This window comes from Magnolia sinica, chromosome 13, assembly GCF_029962835.1.
Source record: "Magnolia sinica isolate HGM2019 chromosome 13, MsV1, whole genome shotgun sequence".
Lineage (NCBI taxonomy): Eukaryota > Viridiplantae > Streptophyta > Magnoliopsida > Magnoliales > Magnoliaceae > Magnolia > Magnolia sinica.
Window position 1 is genome coordinate 30,822,717 of NC_080585.1, and position 16,278 is coordinate 30,838,994.

Sequence of the window (16,278 nt, forward strand, 5' to 3'; positions counted from 1 at the left end):
TAGATTACAAACACATGTTTCTTTGTAGATTTCTGGCTATTGCACAACCTCCAGTTAACATTTAGAGTAACTAGTAACATGATTTATTTTTACATGTTTATGATATGAAACCGTACAATTTGAGATCATTGTACCTATGGTTTGACTCATGATGTTCTTGCAGTCAATGTTTTAAATATCGATGATATCAGCCGATATATCCCATGATATATCTTGTATCCCACCTGTGCGATATGAAATGCATAGGTAGTGCCGATATATCCCACATGTTCGATCCAATGAGCATTTTCAATTTCCGATATCTTTTTTGTTGAAATTATGTTAAATCAGTGTCAAATGGTTATAAATCCATTGGTTCTTCATGTTTTGCATGAAAAATCATGGAGTTGGAGCTTTGATTTCGATATCTATTGGTTCTTCATGTTCTCCATGTTTTTTTCGAAAATTTCTTCAACTAGCTGTCAATTGAGACTAATTTCGATGTATTTAGGAGTATTTGATGAAATGATCATCACATACACTCTAATTTCGAAATTTGAATGTAGGTGGTCCGATTTAGGGAAAATTGGGAAAAATTCAAAATTTCCCCAATTTCTCCCAAACTGCTTGCAATGTTGCACTCCAAACATGAAATCAAGCATGTATGAGGGCTGATCTACTAATTTGTTAAGTCCTTGTCAATTTTTGAAAAATAAAAATCATTTTTAATTAAAAATTATAAAAAATTTATTATTTTTCGAAATTTCCCTTCAACCAGCTGTCAGTTGAGACTAATTTTGAAGTATTTAGGAGTGTTTGATGAAATGATCATTGCTTATACTCTAAATGTTATGCATTGAATTTGAATATAGTTGCATTAGTTCAGTCAAACAACGCATAGCTAAGCTTAGGACCCTATACAAATGAAACCTATTTATTATGTGCACTTATTTTTTGAGATGTTATGATTTAAAAGTATGCATTAAGATCTTTCTTAACAATCGCTTAAGTTCCTTTGAAAAATTTAACCATTTTCCCAATGTTTCCTAAAAAGTGCGATAAATTACTCAATACAAACAATATATCCCGTGTGATAACCGATATGTATTTGTATCCCAAGGATGCGATACGTAATGCAATACTGATATTTTGAACACTACTTGTATTGACTCTTATCTCCACCATATGTACTCACCTGTTGAGCTTGACTTGAATCTGCCAATCTTTTGACTTCATTAATTATTTCTTTTATTGCTCAAATGATTTATTTTGGCACAACTTGGTTTTCTGTCCCTAGTTGAGCTTATCTTTTCAAACTATTATGACTTTTTGTTTAAATTATGATTTTTTTTTTTAATGATTATAATTTTATTAAAAAGCCGTAGCCAAAAAAAGGAAACAAAGCTAAAAATTACAACTCAACCCAATTTTGAGGAAACTGATTGACTGATTTGGACGCATTCACCCACTCCTTGATTAGGGATTTTGCATTAAGAAAGGTCACTTGCACCTGTGCTTATTCCTTAAGCAGCGATCGTTCCTTTCTAACCATACACATCATAACCTACTAGCAACGACATGTGCCAAATGAATTTCCCTACCTTTCCTCTTCCCCCACCATGCCACGCCAAGAAGAAGCTCTCGATAGAACTTGGAATCACCCAAGCTACACCAAATAAACTGAAGAGACCCTCCCAATCTTACCCTCAAAGGGCAATGAAGGAAAAAATGTTCCACTGATTCTGCATTTTGATAACACATAACACACATTCGGGAGGACCATCTTCCTTTTTTGGAGATTGTCGATTGTAAGAACCTTCTTACAACCTGCTAGCCAAGCAAACACCATAACCTTCGGAGGAGCACCATAGTGCCATAAATGCATTGTTGGACATGCCTCAACTCCTTAGTTGCCACCACTCAAGACCTTATAGAATGACTTGACCAAGAATCTACTAGATTTATCATGTAACCATTTCAGAGAATCCTTTTCTGAGGAATCCGGACGAACTATGGACAACATTAGAAGCAAAGAAGAAAGCTCAAGAAAATCATCATCATCTAGATCCCTCCTGCACTGCGGAGCACAAACAACATGCTCCGCTTGAAATGAGAAGCATTTATTGACGAATATTCCTCTGTCCGGCGTAATAGTCACTAAACATGGAAATATCCAGTAGTTTTTTATTCCCCACCCAAATGTCCTCCCAAAACCTTATATTCTTCTCATTTCTCAAATAAAACCCTACCCCTTCCCATTCTTTTCCTGCCAATGAAGCCACTGATCTCCATAGATTTGAAACCCTATATAACGAAGACGATCTCTTCCACCTCCCTATAGAAACTATCCCATATTTCCTTTCTAACACCTCCCTCCACAATGAACCACCTCATTCCCAAATCTCCATACCCATTTACCTAATAAAGCCGAATTCATAACCTCTGAACTCCGAAGACCCGCTCCCCCTTGATCCCACGGCTTGCAAACCTCCTCCCACTTCATAAGATGAAATTTTTGTTTGTCTTCCTCCCCATGCCATAAGAAGTCTCTCCTCAACTTTTCTAATATATCGAACACTGATTTCGGACATTTAAATAGCGACATGAAATATACCGGAAGATTAGACATTGTCACCTTTATGAGATTTAACTTACCGCCCAAGGATAACAATCTTTGTTTCCATTGAGATAGCTTGTTTTGGAATCTTTCCACCACTTTGTCCCATAATTGTTTTGGAGGCCTACCAATAACTAACGGAAGACCTAAATAGAAAGTGGGAAAGGATCCTTTCCTCTTTCCTACATCCAAACATTCCGGCAAGGGCTTTGACTTCCTCCTTGGAAACCCCCACCCCCAGTAATTTTCTTTTATTTATATTCGTCTTCAAACCTGAAACTGCTTCGAAACTTGAGTAAAATCGGCTTCACAAAAAAACAGCGTGTCGTCTGCAAACTGGAGGTGCATGACCTGAAAATCAGATTTATCAACCCCAAATCCTTTACAAATTTGCCTCTGCTCCTTTTTGAATCATTCTACCTAGAGCCTCCATGACCACGATGAACAAATAAGGAGAGATTGGATCCCCTTGCCTTAAACCTCTAGAAGCGGAAAAGAATCCGTTCGGCGAACCATTAACCAAGACCGAGAATTTGGCTGAAGAAACACACTCTCAAATCCACAGCCTCCACTTCTGACCACACCCTATCCTTTGAAGAACATAATCCAAGAAGTCCAAATTCACATGGTTTGAAGCTTTTCCGATGTCTAACTTGCAAACTACCCTGTTCAACCCCCTTCTGTTATATGCATTGATACATTCATGAGCCACCAATGCCAAATCTACTATCTGCCCACCTTCCACAAATGCACCTTGTGAGAGAGATATAGCTTCTGCAATGACCACCTTAAATCTTGTAGCCAAGACCTTTGCCAAAATTTTATGTGGACATCCTAAGAGACTAATAGGCCTAAAGTCCCATAGAGGTTCCGTTCCTTTTTTTGGGATCAACGAAATGAATGTGCCTCCAAGCTTGGGAGCAATTTTACCGTTGCAAGAAAAATCATTTGCAAATTCAATCACATCCTATCTTGATTGACCCCCAAAATTTCAGAAATAGGCTTCTCCAATGAATTGCACTATTTTTGAAGCCAATATGGGTACTAAATGTGTATTCAAATAAATTTGGAAATTTGTCCCAATATTCTAATCTGCCCATTCTTAAATTCTCAAAAAAGAAAAAAAGAAGAAGAAGAAGCAATGTTCGGACTTTCCACTCTCAAATTTTTTTTTTTTTTCTTCTATTCAGTTTCTTCATCATTTTATTCTTGTTATTTGATTTCTCTCTCAATCGGTCTTTTTATTTTTTGTTTTGATCTTTCTGGAAATCAAGTTGGAAAAGCCTTGTTTGTTGATACAATATTTCACATAGCTGGTTGTGATTTAAATGTTGGTGTCCCGAGAATCTACCCATGGTGTATTAAGATTGATGATTCATGTCCATACTTGTTGTTGGCAAAGTCAGTGAGTGGATAAGAAAAGAATACAGATATGGGAGCAATCTACTCCTTCATTGGTAAGAGAATTGAAAATCTCATTTGCTTCATGCAAAATACATGCAAAGGTTACTATGCGACTCCTGGCAAGAAGTAAACCTTCATGATGCCCTGCAAATAGTGTTCCAAATTTCGGCAACATTATTGATAATATTGGTGATATTACCGGTATTGCCATGTTAACGATACCAAAATTGCTGCCATTTTAAACATTTTCAAATATCACCAATTTTTTGATAATATCCGTGATATTTGGTGGTATTATTGATACCTACGATATCGACACTAACATTCATAACATCCCTGCAACCAGCGATAATGTCCCCAATATGAGGGAAAAATCTGTAAATAGGAGATACAAAATTGGGGAAAAGCCACACACGCACGCACGAATTATTGATGAAGGTATCAAAGTGGTCATCTTGGGAAAGTTCTTTGTCAGCAATCTTAACTAATTCCTTGTTTTCACTCATATTACTACTAAAATTGCACTTCATATATTCTGTTTGAGTCTGGCTAATTTTAAATCCTTCAGATTCGAAAGCATCCCTCTATAAATCTAGCTTTGTGTCTATGCCCTCCCTCATCTTGTCAATCAAACTTATGTCATTTGTAAACGACTCCAAGGGATCTCTTCCTACAAATGTCTCATTAACTCATCCATAACTAATGCGAAATGTTAAGGGCTCAATGCTGATCCCTGGTGTAAGCCTACGGTAATTGGGAACTCACTTGCCTCTGCACCAGTGGCCCTCATATTTGTTACCGCTCCCTCATACATTTCCTTAACAATGTCAATATATCCTGTCAAGATTCCTTTCTTTCCCAACACCGACTAGATTAACTTCTTTTCTTCCTTCCCCTAGCAGGCTCCTTGCTCTTGGTTTGAAAATTTTAGTGGGGCCTTGATTCGTATTGGTTTCGCCCGTATCCATTTTGATCATTCTATGTTTGTAAAGTAGCATGTGAGGGGCACTATTTTTAAGAGCATGTATGTGGATGATATTATTGGTACATGTGATGATGTCAATGGCATATCAGAGCTGAAATTATATTCGAGCAAGGTGTTTGATATCAAAGATTTGGGATCATTAAAATACTTTCTTGGAATTGAAGTCTCTCGGTTTAAGAGGGGCATCGTTTCATCTTAATAGAAATATGCTTTTGATTTGTTGACTTCAATTAGGAATTTTGGTGTCAAACCTAGATTCTCCATCTGAAGTTAATAAAAAGCTCACGGTTGATGATGGAAAGCTTTGACAATTATTCAACCAGATTTGTCTCATGCAAGTTGGTTAGTCAGTTCATGCATGCTCCTCGTTCTAGTCATCTTCAACTTGTTTGTCGCATCTTGTAGTACATCGAATTGTCCCTCTTGGGTTGTCATCATAGTCTTGATATTGATGCTGTCTTCATTGTGTATTGATGTTGTATTTGATATCATGAGTTCTCTGCGTCCTTGCACCTTGTTTGTGCAGCTCACAAATTAGTTGAACTGAAATTTTTTACTTTTATTTGTTAGATTACATGGTAGAGTAAAGAGTGGAAAAAGAAATGAGAAGAGAGAGGTGTGGGAGAGAAAAAGATGTAGAGCTCTCTCTCTCTCTCTCTCTCTCTCTCTCTCTCATGAGCATCTAATAGATAAAACCAGACTACCAAAATAACATCCACGCGCATTTCAGATGCAGTTAATCTTCACCCTTACAGTTGTTTTCCCTACTAACACGAGTACGATAACAGGTTATTGGCCATCAAATGTTCACGTCTGTGGCTTTTGGTTTCTGCCTTTGGAGTGGCAGTTTTCATGTTATGAATGCAGCAGAATTTCAGGTGTCTATGCTTCAAGAAGTTTGAATGCAAAGGGTGAACTGTGCACCTTTCATGCTGATCTGCAATGTTTTCTCGAGACTTCTAATTCATGTCCACCAATATTCATAGGGCTAAGTTCTATTGGAAGGTAAGTTATCACTTTTACTTATGGTTATTTTACCATCATTTATTTAACACTTACGAGTTGCTCTTATACACGTTGAAGTCAAGATATTGGAAGATGGCATGAAGTATCTATAGGGCCATTGGTATATGTACTGGCATGATTTATCTACATCCCCTTGTTTATTTATTTGTATTTTCTTAAATCTATTGCTTCAGTGGAGGATTTTTGCATGTCCTAGAAATATTGGATCCTGCCAAGTGGACAGGCAGAGAAGGTGCCTAACACCTTCCTTCTTCATAAAGAGGTCCTTACTCAGATCCTTGGAAAGCCAGACTAAGTGGAGTTATTCAATCAAGTTTCTAGTCCCAAACTTTCGGGATATTTGGTTCTATGGTTTCCAGCTTACCATAAATCTGAGATTCTTTTGGCTAGTGACGATTCCTTTCTTCTGCTGGAATTTCTCCGGCAGATCCTGCCGGTCTATTCCACACTCAAATATTATGAAATTTGTTGCTCATGCATGCATATTCAAGCAAAGCTCACATGCGTAGGATGTGTCCCAAAAAACAGGAAGCGGTATGACTAGACATTCTTTGTTGCATGGAAATGAGCAGCAGCATGTAATTCTGAACTCCCTTTTAAGCTCCATACACTTAAGATGCTGAAACCTTCAACCTAGGTGGCGCTTCTGCTTCGAACTTGCACATGCCTGCTCCCATTTCCTAGGAGTTTATTCTTGCTAATGTTTTGAAATAGATGCTTTTCTGCTTATGCACCTGAATCCACTGCTGTTGACCCTCAGGCTTTCTGCATCTAAGCCACGGACCGGAGAAACGCTTCACATAATTTTGTACTCACATAACATAGTCATACTTTTTGCATTTAATAGTTTTCTTCTTTAGAAACCTTAACTCTTGATCCTGGCCAGTTGATGATTAATTTGGTATTTCCTGTTTAAGATTTTGGTTCCTTTGGAGGAGTCTTATCAAGAACTGTGCTATACTTGAGCCTAGGAAATATTGTCGTCCTAACCTTTTAGTTACTCTGTTTTATTAATTTCTTTGTTATTAATTTATTTTGTTCTGCATGGACATCTTATCGCCCTCTATAATGTGCTAGGGGAATTACTGCTGTTGTAATTTCTATTTCATCTTCATTCTTTGTTACTTGGTCAATGATGCTTACTCTTTGCAGCATGGGTTTTCTGAGGAATACTCAAGCATTTCTACTCGTACTCAAAGCTGTCTTGGAGAGCACAAATTACAGATTCATTCTTTTCTCATCTGGTTATGAACCTTTAGATGCTTCCATCCGAATCATAGCTGGGGACTCATCAGGTTCAAATCAAAGGGAACAATTCAACTGTAGCGAATCTGGAATTCTCCTCTTCAAAGGCCGTCTTTTCTGCTTTTCTGGGTGGGGTTCTTGATTCATTCTATTGTACTATTGGTTTTTCTGATCCATCTGGTCTTTAATGAAACATTTGATTTATGGACTGATGTGTCTTTTTCTGTCGCTTGTTAAATTAGTACCATTCCATACAGCTGGCTCTTTCCCAGGTGTGCAGTTGCAATTCATCATGGTGGCAGGTGGGCGGCTTTTGTTTGCAATTTTCTAAACATATTACTCTCTTTTGCTAAAAAATCAAGCATCACTGTACTAACCTAACATGTTCTATCCTGTATAATCATGATGTGTAAACAGTGGATCCACTGCTGCAGCAGTACATGCCGGAACCCCACAGGTTGTTGCTTGGCATAAGCTTTGAATGCTTTATACTCTGTTATCTTTTTCTTCATAAGTTTGTGGGAATTTAATTCTAATGTTCAATGCAATGACCATGTTGCTTGGAGTCTTGGACATCCTAGTCCCATGTCTGTATCAGACTCCTGGCTGACATGGACAAATACATGGCATGCATATGTGCCTTATAGTTACCAGAAAACCTCTTCCTCTTGCAAATGCCTACATTTCTCCCTTCACATTTCCCACATACATTTCATGCATCTGTATAAATACCACAACAAATGTTGTGAAATGAGACATTTCTTGCATCTGTTTCTTGCACCATTTCATGGATCTATTCCCAAGCTGCAACTATTAAATGTGCATTAGTCATTTTATGTCTTCTTGTGCATGTGCCTTTTACAGCTTATATTCAATCACCAGATGATATATGGACCTACCTGAACATCTAATGACCTACCTCTGCATGGATGTAGATAAGAAATTATACATGCACAGGCCCTTACAGATCTGAGTATATGCGCATGGATATGTGCCAACACTTGTATGGGTTCATATATATATATATATATATATATATGAGCATATGACTGAGGGTATTATTAAGGAAAACAAAAAGGGAAACAAGGGATAGAGATGATTCTCAGAGATACGAAGGCAACCGAAAGACCTTAGAGGAAGCTGGTTAAACGAAATGCATGCATAAACATTTTCAGAGATATGCACGTTCTGTTTATAAACATGATTCTGCTGTGTGCATAAGTACTCATGCAAGATGAGGTAGATACATTTGTAGATGGTTCCTATGTTCATTGTTGCATGAATGGGATCCAAATTCATGAATGTGTGGTACAAAAATGTTTGCTCATGCATGTGAATACTAGCAGTGGATGAGACGAACAGATATCGATCCAGAGTTCCACGTAGATACCGTAAGATGCGCAATACTGCAGTATATGAAGAGTTCGAGGAACAGAAATAAATTGGCTAACAACTTGGACCGCATAGGCAATGTCAGGATAAGTCATTGTTAAGTAAATCAGACTCCCAACCAAATGGCGGTATAAGGTGAGATCTGCAAGGAGTTCACCATCGTCACGACCATATTGAACGTTAAGTTTCAAGGGAGTCTGAACTGTCTTCTTATCCGTTAAGGAGGCCAAGGCGAGAAGATCCTTGGTATATTTGTGCTAGCTAATCAGGATTCCATAGATAGAACGCGAAAATTCAAGTCCAAGAAAATATGTCAGATGTCCCAGGTCCTTCATCTTGAAGGATGACTTCAAAACTTCCTTAATGCCAAGATGTCAGTATCATCGCTACCAGTCAGAAGTAGGTCATCAACATATATGATAATAATGACGATTCCATGCTCAGTGGCAAGAATAAGGATGGATCATAACCACTTTGAGTAAAGCCAGATCTTAAAACATTATATATATATATATATATATATATATATATATATATATATATATATATATATATATATATATATATTTGAGCATATGACTGAGGGTATTATTAAGGAAAACAAAAAGGGAAACAAGGGATAGAGATGATTCTCAGAGATACTAAGGCAACCGAAAGACCTGAGAGGAAGCTGGTTAAACGAAATGCATGCATAAACATTTTTAGAGATATGCACGTTCTGTTTATAAACATGATTCTGCTGTGTGCATAAATACTCATGCAAGATGATGTAGATACATTTGTAGATGGTTCCTAAGTTCATTGTTGCATGAATGGGATCCAAATTCATGAATGTGTGGTACAAAAATGTTTGCTCATGCATGTGAATACTAGCATTTACACAATTCTATGCTAAACTGCTAATCTGTTTGTATGCACTACCAAGGCATCCTGTCACTTGTCTGTGCATGCATGCATGTGTGCATGTGTGTGTATGGATGGATCAATTAATTGATTTATGCAAGTTTATGCATATTCATATAATAACATTTTTGAACTGATCTAAGCATTTAATGGCAGATAATATGCCCCTTTATGCTGGATCAGTTCTATTGGGCAGAGAGAATGTTCTGGCTCGGAGTTGCACCAGAAGCAATCCAGAGAAGACATTTGCTTCCAGATAATGAAGATGATACAAGCATTACTGAAGCTGCAAATGCCTTAGCAAATGCCATTTCAGCAGCTTTATCCCCCAAAATAAAAGCACGTGCATCTGAAATTGCAGAGAGAATTTCTTCCGAGGTACTTTTAGGAAATTTGCATATATGATATAATTTTCCCCATCTAAGATTTCTCCTGCAATTTGATATCTTTTGTTAAATTTAGATTTTGAGTTTGGTTGAGTTGTTTTTGGAAAGGGATAACATGTTTCTTCTTGAAATCACCAATGGAGTGGAAGCACTAGAAACTAGTACATTCTTGGTTTTGCTTACAATGGCTGTTATACTCCTTGATATCCTCGTTAGCTCTCAACAACATTATGGCAAACACCCATGAAGTAGGGATATCTCTTTGTGGGTACTGTCTCTGTCTCCTTTCCTAGCTATTTTTCATCAACATCTTGATGTGGAATGGGTTTGCAAATGACATAGTTTTGATTGATGAGATGAGGGATGGGGTAAATGCAAAGCTAGAACTATGGAGGGATGCTTTAAAATCTAAAGGTATTAAAATTAGTCAAACAATAACATAGTATATGGATGGAATTTTAGTAACAATAGGGGTGAAAATGAAGAATTAGTTAAGTTTGCTAACCAAGAGGTAACCCCAAATGACCATTTTTGGCATTTTTGATCAATAATTCAGGAGAGCGGAGAGATTGAGAAGGATGTTGCTCATAGAATTAGAGCTGGGTGGATGAAATGGAGATGTGCCTCTGGAGTTTTATGTGATTGCTGCAATACCAGTGAAACTGAAGGGGAATCTTATAGGATAGTTATAAGACCAGCCATGCTTTATGGGACAGAATGTTGGGCAGTCAAGGACTCTAGGATCCTAAGAGTCCCAGATGAACAATTTCCTTTTCTATTTCGGCTAATGAAACTCCTTTTTTGTATTTTTATTTTTAAAAAATTTTAATACTTAGAAGTGAAAGGCCCAAGAACCTTTTTTTATTCCACAGTTGATATCTTGAGTCTTGAATCATTGTTAGTGAAACTCATCCTTGGCATGCTATATGAGTGGAATTGATAAAGCAAACTCATATCAATATTTCCCAGTGTAAGCAAAAGTGGGGACAAATCAATTTTTCTTACTTTGCAGATGTAATATTAGATAAATCATCTTCGTGCACGATGTTTTCCCCATTATTCAATGAATATGCAACCATGCTACTCATTCTCTGTGGGACCCATTTCCTGGTCTTGAGGGACAACATTAAATTTCTCTAAGGCAATTCCTCCCTTTATGCTAGTGCCTAATGATGCCCATCCAGAATGAACAGTGTATGATTGTGTATACACCGAATTATGGTGTGTACTCTAAAACAGCTGATCATTCTTCATATCAAAATCATTTCTCCATTACAAGGATACTTTTCTCATCTGTCCCGAGATGCAACTTTCTGTTCGGTTGTGGAATAACTTTATATTATGGATTATTTAGAATGGCATTCGTATTCTGCATTTCCATTACCTGCAATTTTCTAAGACTTCTACAATTTTCAGGATGGAGTTAGAGAAGCTCTCAAGGTCCTAAAGGAACACATTATCTATCCAAAGAAACCTGAAGGCTGAATTTCCTCTGCTGAACATGAAGTACATTTGGTGCAGACCTCTTGGGCTACATGTCTGCAAACCTTCTGATGAAGGTCTTCGTTTGAGAAATCTACCTGAACTTCAGTTTTTGTAGATGTTTTCCCATTATAGTATCCTTATCCATTAATATATTTTTATACGTCAACACTGCAGTGATAGTTCACCACCATTTTTTAAATGTTGATGACTCATCCACTGTACATGCAGCATACATTGTATCAAACCAGAATGTTCAGATCTTAGTGGCCATAATTGATGGTGAATGGTACAAAATTCATAATGATTGGATGATCCTACTATACAAATAACGGTTATTAATAAAATGATCAGTGGTCCAAACTCCAAATTCAACTTGCAAAATCAGATGGTCCAACTATCTGGGTATGCTCCACCGTCAATGACAACCAAGATGCGTACTGTCGGGGTTGCTGTAAAGATATTCACAAAAACTGTCGAAGAGTCACCAAAACTTCGAAAAACATGGTGTGGAACTATCATCTGCAGTGTGGTCCACCTTTAGGTACATGGCATGCAAATATTTATTTACGTTCATAAAATGCCTATTGGCTTTCTTGAGTTAAAATCCATATATGCTTGAGGATTTGGATTTAAGAGATGGTGATGATCCTCATGGTTACAATGCTAAGACACATTTTTTTTTTCTTCAAATGCCCAAAAACATTTGAAAGCTCCATTTCCATTGACTCCCCCAGCAGTGCGGTGAAAACCAGCCATATCCAAAATTTGCAATATCTTGAACAACCAAAAAAAATAAAATAAAAATCATGAGTATGACTGAGGAAATGCCCTTCACAATGACTTCTAGTGACATATTCTTCAATCCTGTTTGTGCAGTGAAACAGAATGATTGTTTGAAGCTTTATCATGCTTGGACATATTTATGAACTTCTGAGCACCGAAGGAGTTGTTTGGTGCAAGGAGCCTGTTGGAACCTATTGTCCATGATATCTCTGTCCTTCATGTCAGGTAGTGTTGTAATGAGTTACTTTTACAAGGCTATTTTGGTCCTTTCATTTTTATTCTCATATTAAACTAATATAGGAGCACTTCATTGACCATAAGTGATCAATAATCCGAAAAGGGCTTCATCCACCAACTCTTTTTCCTCTGCCAGCACAAGCCATCCGAAAGCCGCTACTTAGGGGGCACAGGATACTCGCTCCGTAATGCCACACATATGCCATGTACCCTCGTGAACTGAACCATCTCTATCATTCCGCCTAAGGGTATCGTAGAACAACCGAATCAAGAAGCAGCCTGACTTATCCTTTGTCCACACCATTCTATCCCCTTCCTTAATCGGCACTTTAGTATGATGGCAATCAAGGAGTCTCACAGACTCTTCGATTTTTTCGTCTTGCAAATTCCTTTGACATGGGGGATTCCACACCACCTGAGATCCGATAAAATCATAACACTCAGCTACCATGATTTCCTTGGCCGATGCTAAGTGTGCCACTCTCGGGAAGACTGTTTGGATAGGAGTCTCCTCAACCCACACATCCTTCCAAAACCTTATCCTTTCCCCGCTTCCTAGCACAAAAGCAATACCTTCATTGAACTTGGACTTATTTGAAGCTATTCCTTTTCAAATCTACAATGCTTTATAGAGAGGAGTCTTTGACTCCGTATTCGCCAACCTGACAATGATACTTTCTCGCAATAACCTCACGCTACAGGGCATTTTCTTCGGTCCCAAAGTGCCGTAGCCACTTTCCCAAAAGAGCCAAGTTCATCACTTCTAAAATTCCCTTAATGATGCCTACTTCTTGTTCACTCAGAAACCCTTAATGATACCTACTTCTTGATTCTTCACAAGCATTCTGCTTAAAGCTTCCTATATCACCGCGAACAAGAAAGGAGATAAAGGATTGCCTTGGCGAATCCCAATAGATAGTTTAAAAAATACCTTTAGGGGATTCATTCACAAGAACCGAAAATCTAGCCGATTGGATGCATTTGCCCATCCAATTAATCCATATCTGTCCATAACCCATATGACTCGGTAAGTACTCAAAAATTCCCAATTGATGCTTTTTGATGTCCAAATTACATACCAAACCTTTAGCACCTTCCTTGTACCTTGAGTCAATACATTATTGGAAATAATAGAAGCCAATACTGCCCTAAATCTGCTCGCAAAAGTCTTAACGATAATCTTATAAGGACTCCCAACTAAACTAATCGTTCTTAAATCCTTTTAAGCATTCCGCCCCCAGTTACCTTGGGAATAATCGCAATGGAGGAGGTCCCCAATGAGTATGACAAGCAGCTCCTCTAAAAAAAAAAACTCCACCATAAAGTCCATCATCCTTGACTACTTGATATCAAATCTCTAAAAACTGCAAAATCCTATCCAATTTATCGTAATCGATTAGTTAACATGTTGGTTAACCGTATTCTGAACTGGAGAACGCCAAACTCTGGGCAGGCTGCCAGGTTTTGCCTACGCTACCGTTTCCCAAGATTGAACCTTTTTCGAAGTTAAGGAGTTCCAAAGCATGAGGGAATGGGGTTTCATTTCCGGGACTGGCTTAAAGGATCTCTCAAATGTGAAATGAACTCCCATTAAGATCTTGGTTCTTGCTGAAGCATTTGGCTACATAGCTCACACTCCCATCCATACTATGAGGTTTCAGTACCTGTAGGATTGTTTGCATATTTGTTGCTTGGAGATGATTCCTAGCAAAGTTCCCAAATATTCTCAAGATCCTAAAGTATAATTGATCAAGTCCATGCATTTTTGGAGTCTTTTGCATTGTTGAGAATGCTAGAACAGTTTTGTCACAATTTGTTTGAATTTATCTCAGGGAAAAGAGAGTTCTTCTTTTTCTTCTCCATGCATTATTGAAGGCTTGGTGGTGTTGGGAACACTAACAATAGTCTTGTTACAATTTATTTGAATATATATTGGGGAAAAGTGAAAGTTCTTCTCCATGCATTGTAGAAGTCAATAGTGCTATCACGATTTGTTTGAATTTATCTCCTGGAAAAGAGAGTTTGGAAACGTCATTGCTGGGAGCCTGGGATCCCAACTTCCTCTCATTTTTACTCCTACTCATGTTCTGGTAGGTAAACAGGATAGCTGATGGATGCCTTGTGCTTGTTAAAGGAAGATGATCTATTACCGCTAAGTCATCGTTTCCGTATCTTCTGTTTTACACATTCCAAATTTCTCCAGTAACCTGCTATCTGTCAGTAATGTCACAAGGTCTCTTAAGTGCATTGTGATGTTTTTGCTTCTCCTAGCGTGTTCTTTTGGATTAGATATTTTAGGATATTTGGGTAGTGGTTGTGAAAATGGAAAGCTGCGTCTATGATACTCCTCAATTTGCTTACTTATCTGAGTGACACATCTAACTTGTTGATTGTAATCAACCTATGTAATAGACAATTAGATAATGCTTGATTGTAATCAACATATGCAATAGTCTATTGCATTGCGCTTGTGGGATTTTTGTACTCTCGTTGCCGGTCCCAACCCGGATAATGGAGGAGGGTTGTGTGCAGCTGGTGTTGAACTCATGCATCGTCGGGCCCATCTAGTCTGTCGTTTTTTATGTTCAGCATTGAGTTATCCAGTGGCATCTTCCATAGGACTCTTCTGCAAAATCCCCTTGTGACCAAATCATGTGTTGTTGATGGTCATTCGTTCGCAGGATGACTCAATTCTCAGTTGTTATCTGGTGGGCCGAAAAAAAAAAAACCAAGTGTTGGCAATGGGCTCAGTTTATCTGGGCCTTGAATGGCTTGTTTCCAATAGGCATTTCAATCTTAGGCCTGTCTATGAATCAGGCCTTAGCCTGACCTTAGCACCCTAAACTGGTCCATTCCTGGTCTATGTACCCGACGTGCATGTGGTTTTGCTCGTGACAGCAGTATAGACCCAACAGATTGACCGGCAAAGCATTTCTGCGGTGTGTGTGTGTGTTTTTTTTTTTTTTAAATTAAAAAAAAATCATAAACGCTTACTGTCAGGCAACCAAGAAGAAGACAAAAAAGAACGGTTTTGGATAGCAAAAGAAGATGATCATTTCGAAGTCATTGGGTCCCGACGGGCTGTTGGGCTTGTAATACCAGCACCCCACAGGCTGGGCATCGGTCTTAGGTTTAGCCCATGGTCTGGCCTGGTCTGATTTTCAGGCCCAACAGATAAGTAGGCCATACCTGGCAGCACTATGAATTGAAGACTAAATTTCAGGCTAAAAAATCCATTGACTGAGAAAGATAAATTTTCCTAGTTGGAGAAATTTAAGCATGTATTGTGATTGTGAAAAAGCATGAATAAATATTAAATACAATAGAAAGTGAAATATTGATGAAATCCTCAAGGCCTGTTTAGGCAGTGGATCCCAAAAATTAGAATTAATCCTAATCTCGATTTATTCCAGTCCTATGGACCCCAAACAGATTAGGTGGCGCTTTTCTCCGAATTGTAATCATACATGTTTTAGAAAAGAAAAAAAAGAGAAGCCTAATCACACGAAAATTGCAATTAAGTAGAAGAAACGGTGTTTTAGCTATAGTGACAAGTCTCGTTCTTGGCAATTTCCAGACCAGGAATTTCTTGGGAGTTTTTCCGATTTTGACGTTTTTCTTATGATAATATTGGGAAAATCTCTTTGAGAATAAAATATTTTAAAATGTTTATTATAAGTTAATAATTAAAATATTGAACATAAAAGTATTATTGAAATCATAATAATTTCACAATAAAATCGCAAAAAGTTAAAAATTGCCAAGATTTTGAAAATCTCACAAGATCACCTCCACAATATTGTTTAATTAAAATTCTATGATCATATTGTTACATT

General features: G+C 37.8%; 1 protein-coding gene across 8 annotated transcripts in view; it reads left to right on the top strand.

Moving 5' to 3' along the window:
* LOC131223442 (sterol 3-beta-glucosyltransferase UGT80B1) overlaps window positions 1–14,476 on the top strand; it is a 51,561-nt gene extending 37,085 nt beyond the window's left edge. For 5 of the 8 annotated variants that reach the window (XM_058218869.1, XM_058218864.1, XM_058218865.1 and 2 more), the window contains 6 exons: window positions 5,774–5,990; window positions 7,164–7,385; window positions 7,499–7,558; window positions 7,674–7,713; window positions 9,708–9,929; window positions 11,354–12,055. In XM_058218869.1, coding sequence (XP_058074852.1) covers window positions 5,774–5,990; window positions 7,164–7,385; window positions 7,499–7,558; window positions 7,674–7,713; window positions 9,708–9,929; window positions 11,354–11,422 — 830 coding nt within the window. In that variant the 3' untranslated portion in view covers window positions 11,423–12,055. Of the gene's footprint in view, window positions 1–5,773; window positions 5,991–7,163; window positions 7,386–7,498; window positions 7,559–7,673; window positions 7,714–9,707; window positions 9,930–11,353; window positions 12,526–14,274 lie in introns of those variants that run through there. The other 3 variants (XR_009160455.1, XM_058218868.1, XM_058218870.1) reach the window with 3 other exon arrangements.
* The last annotated feature ends 1,802 nt before the right edge of the window (window positions 14,477–16,278 follow it).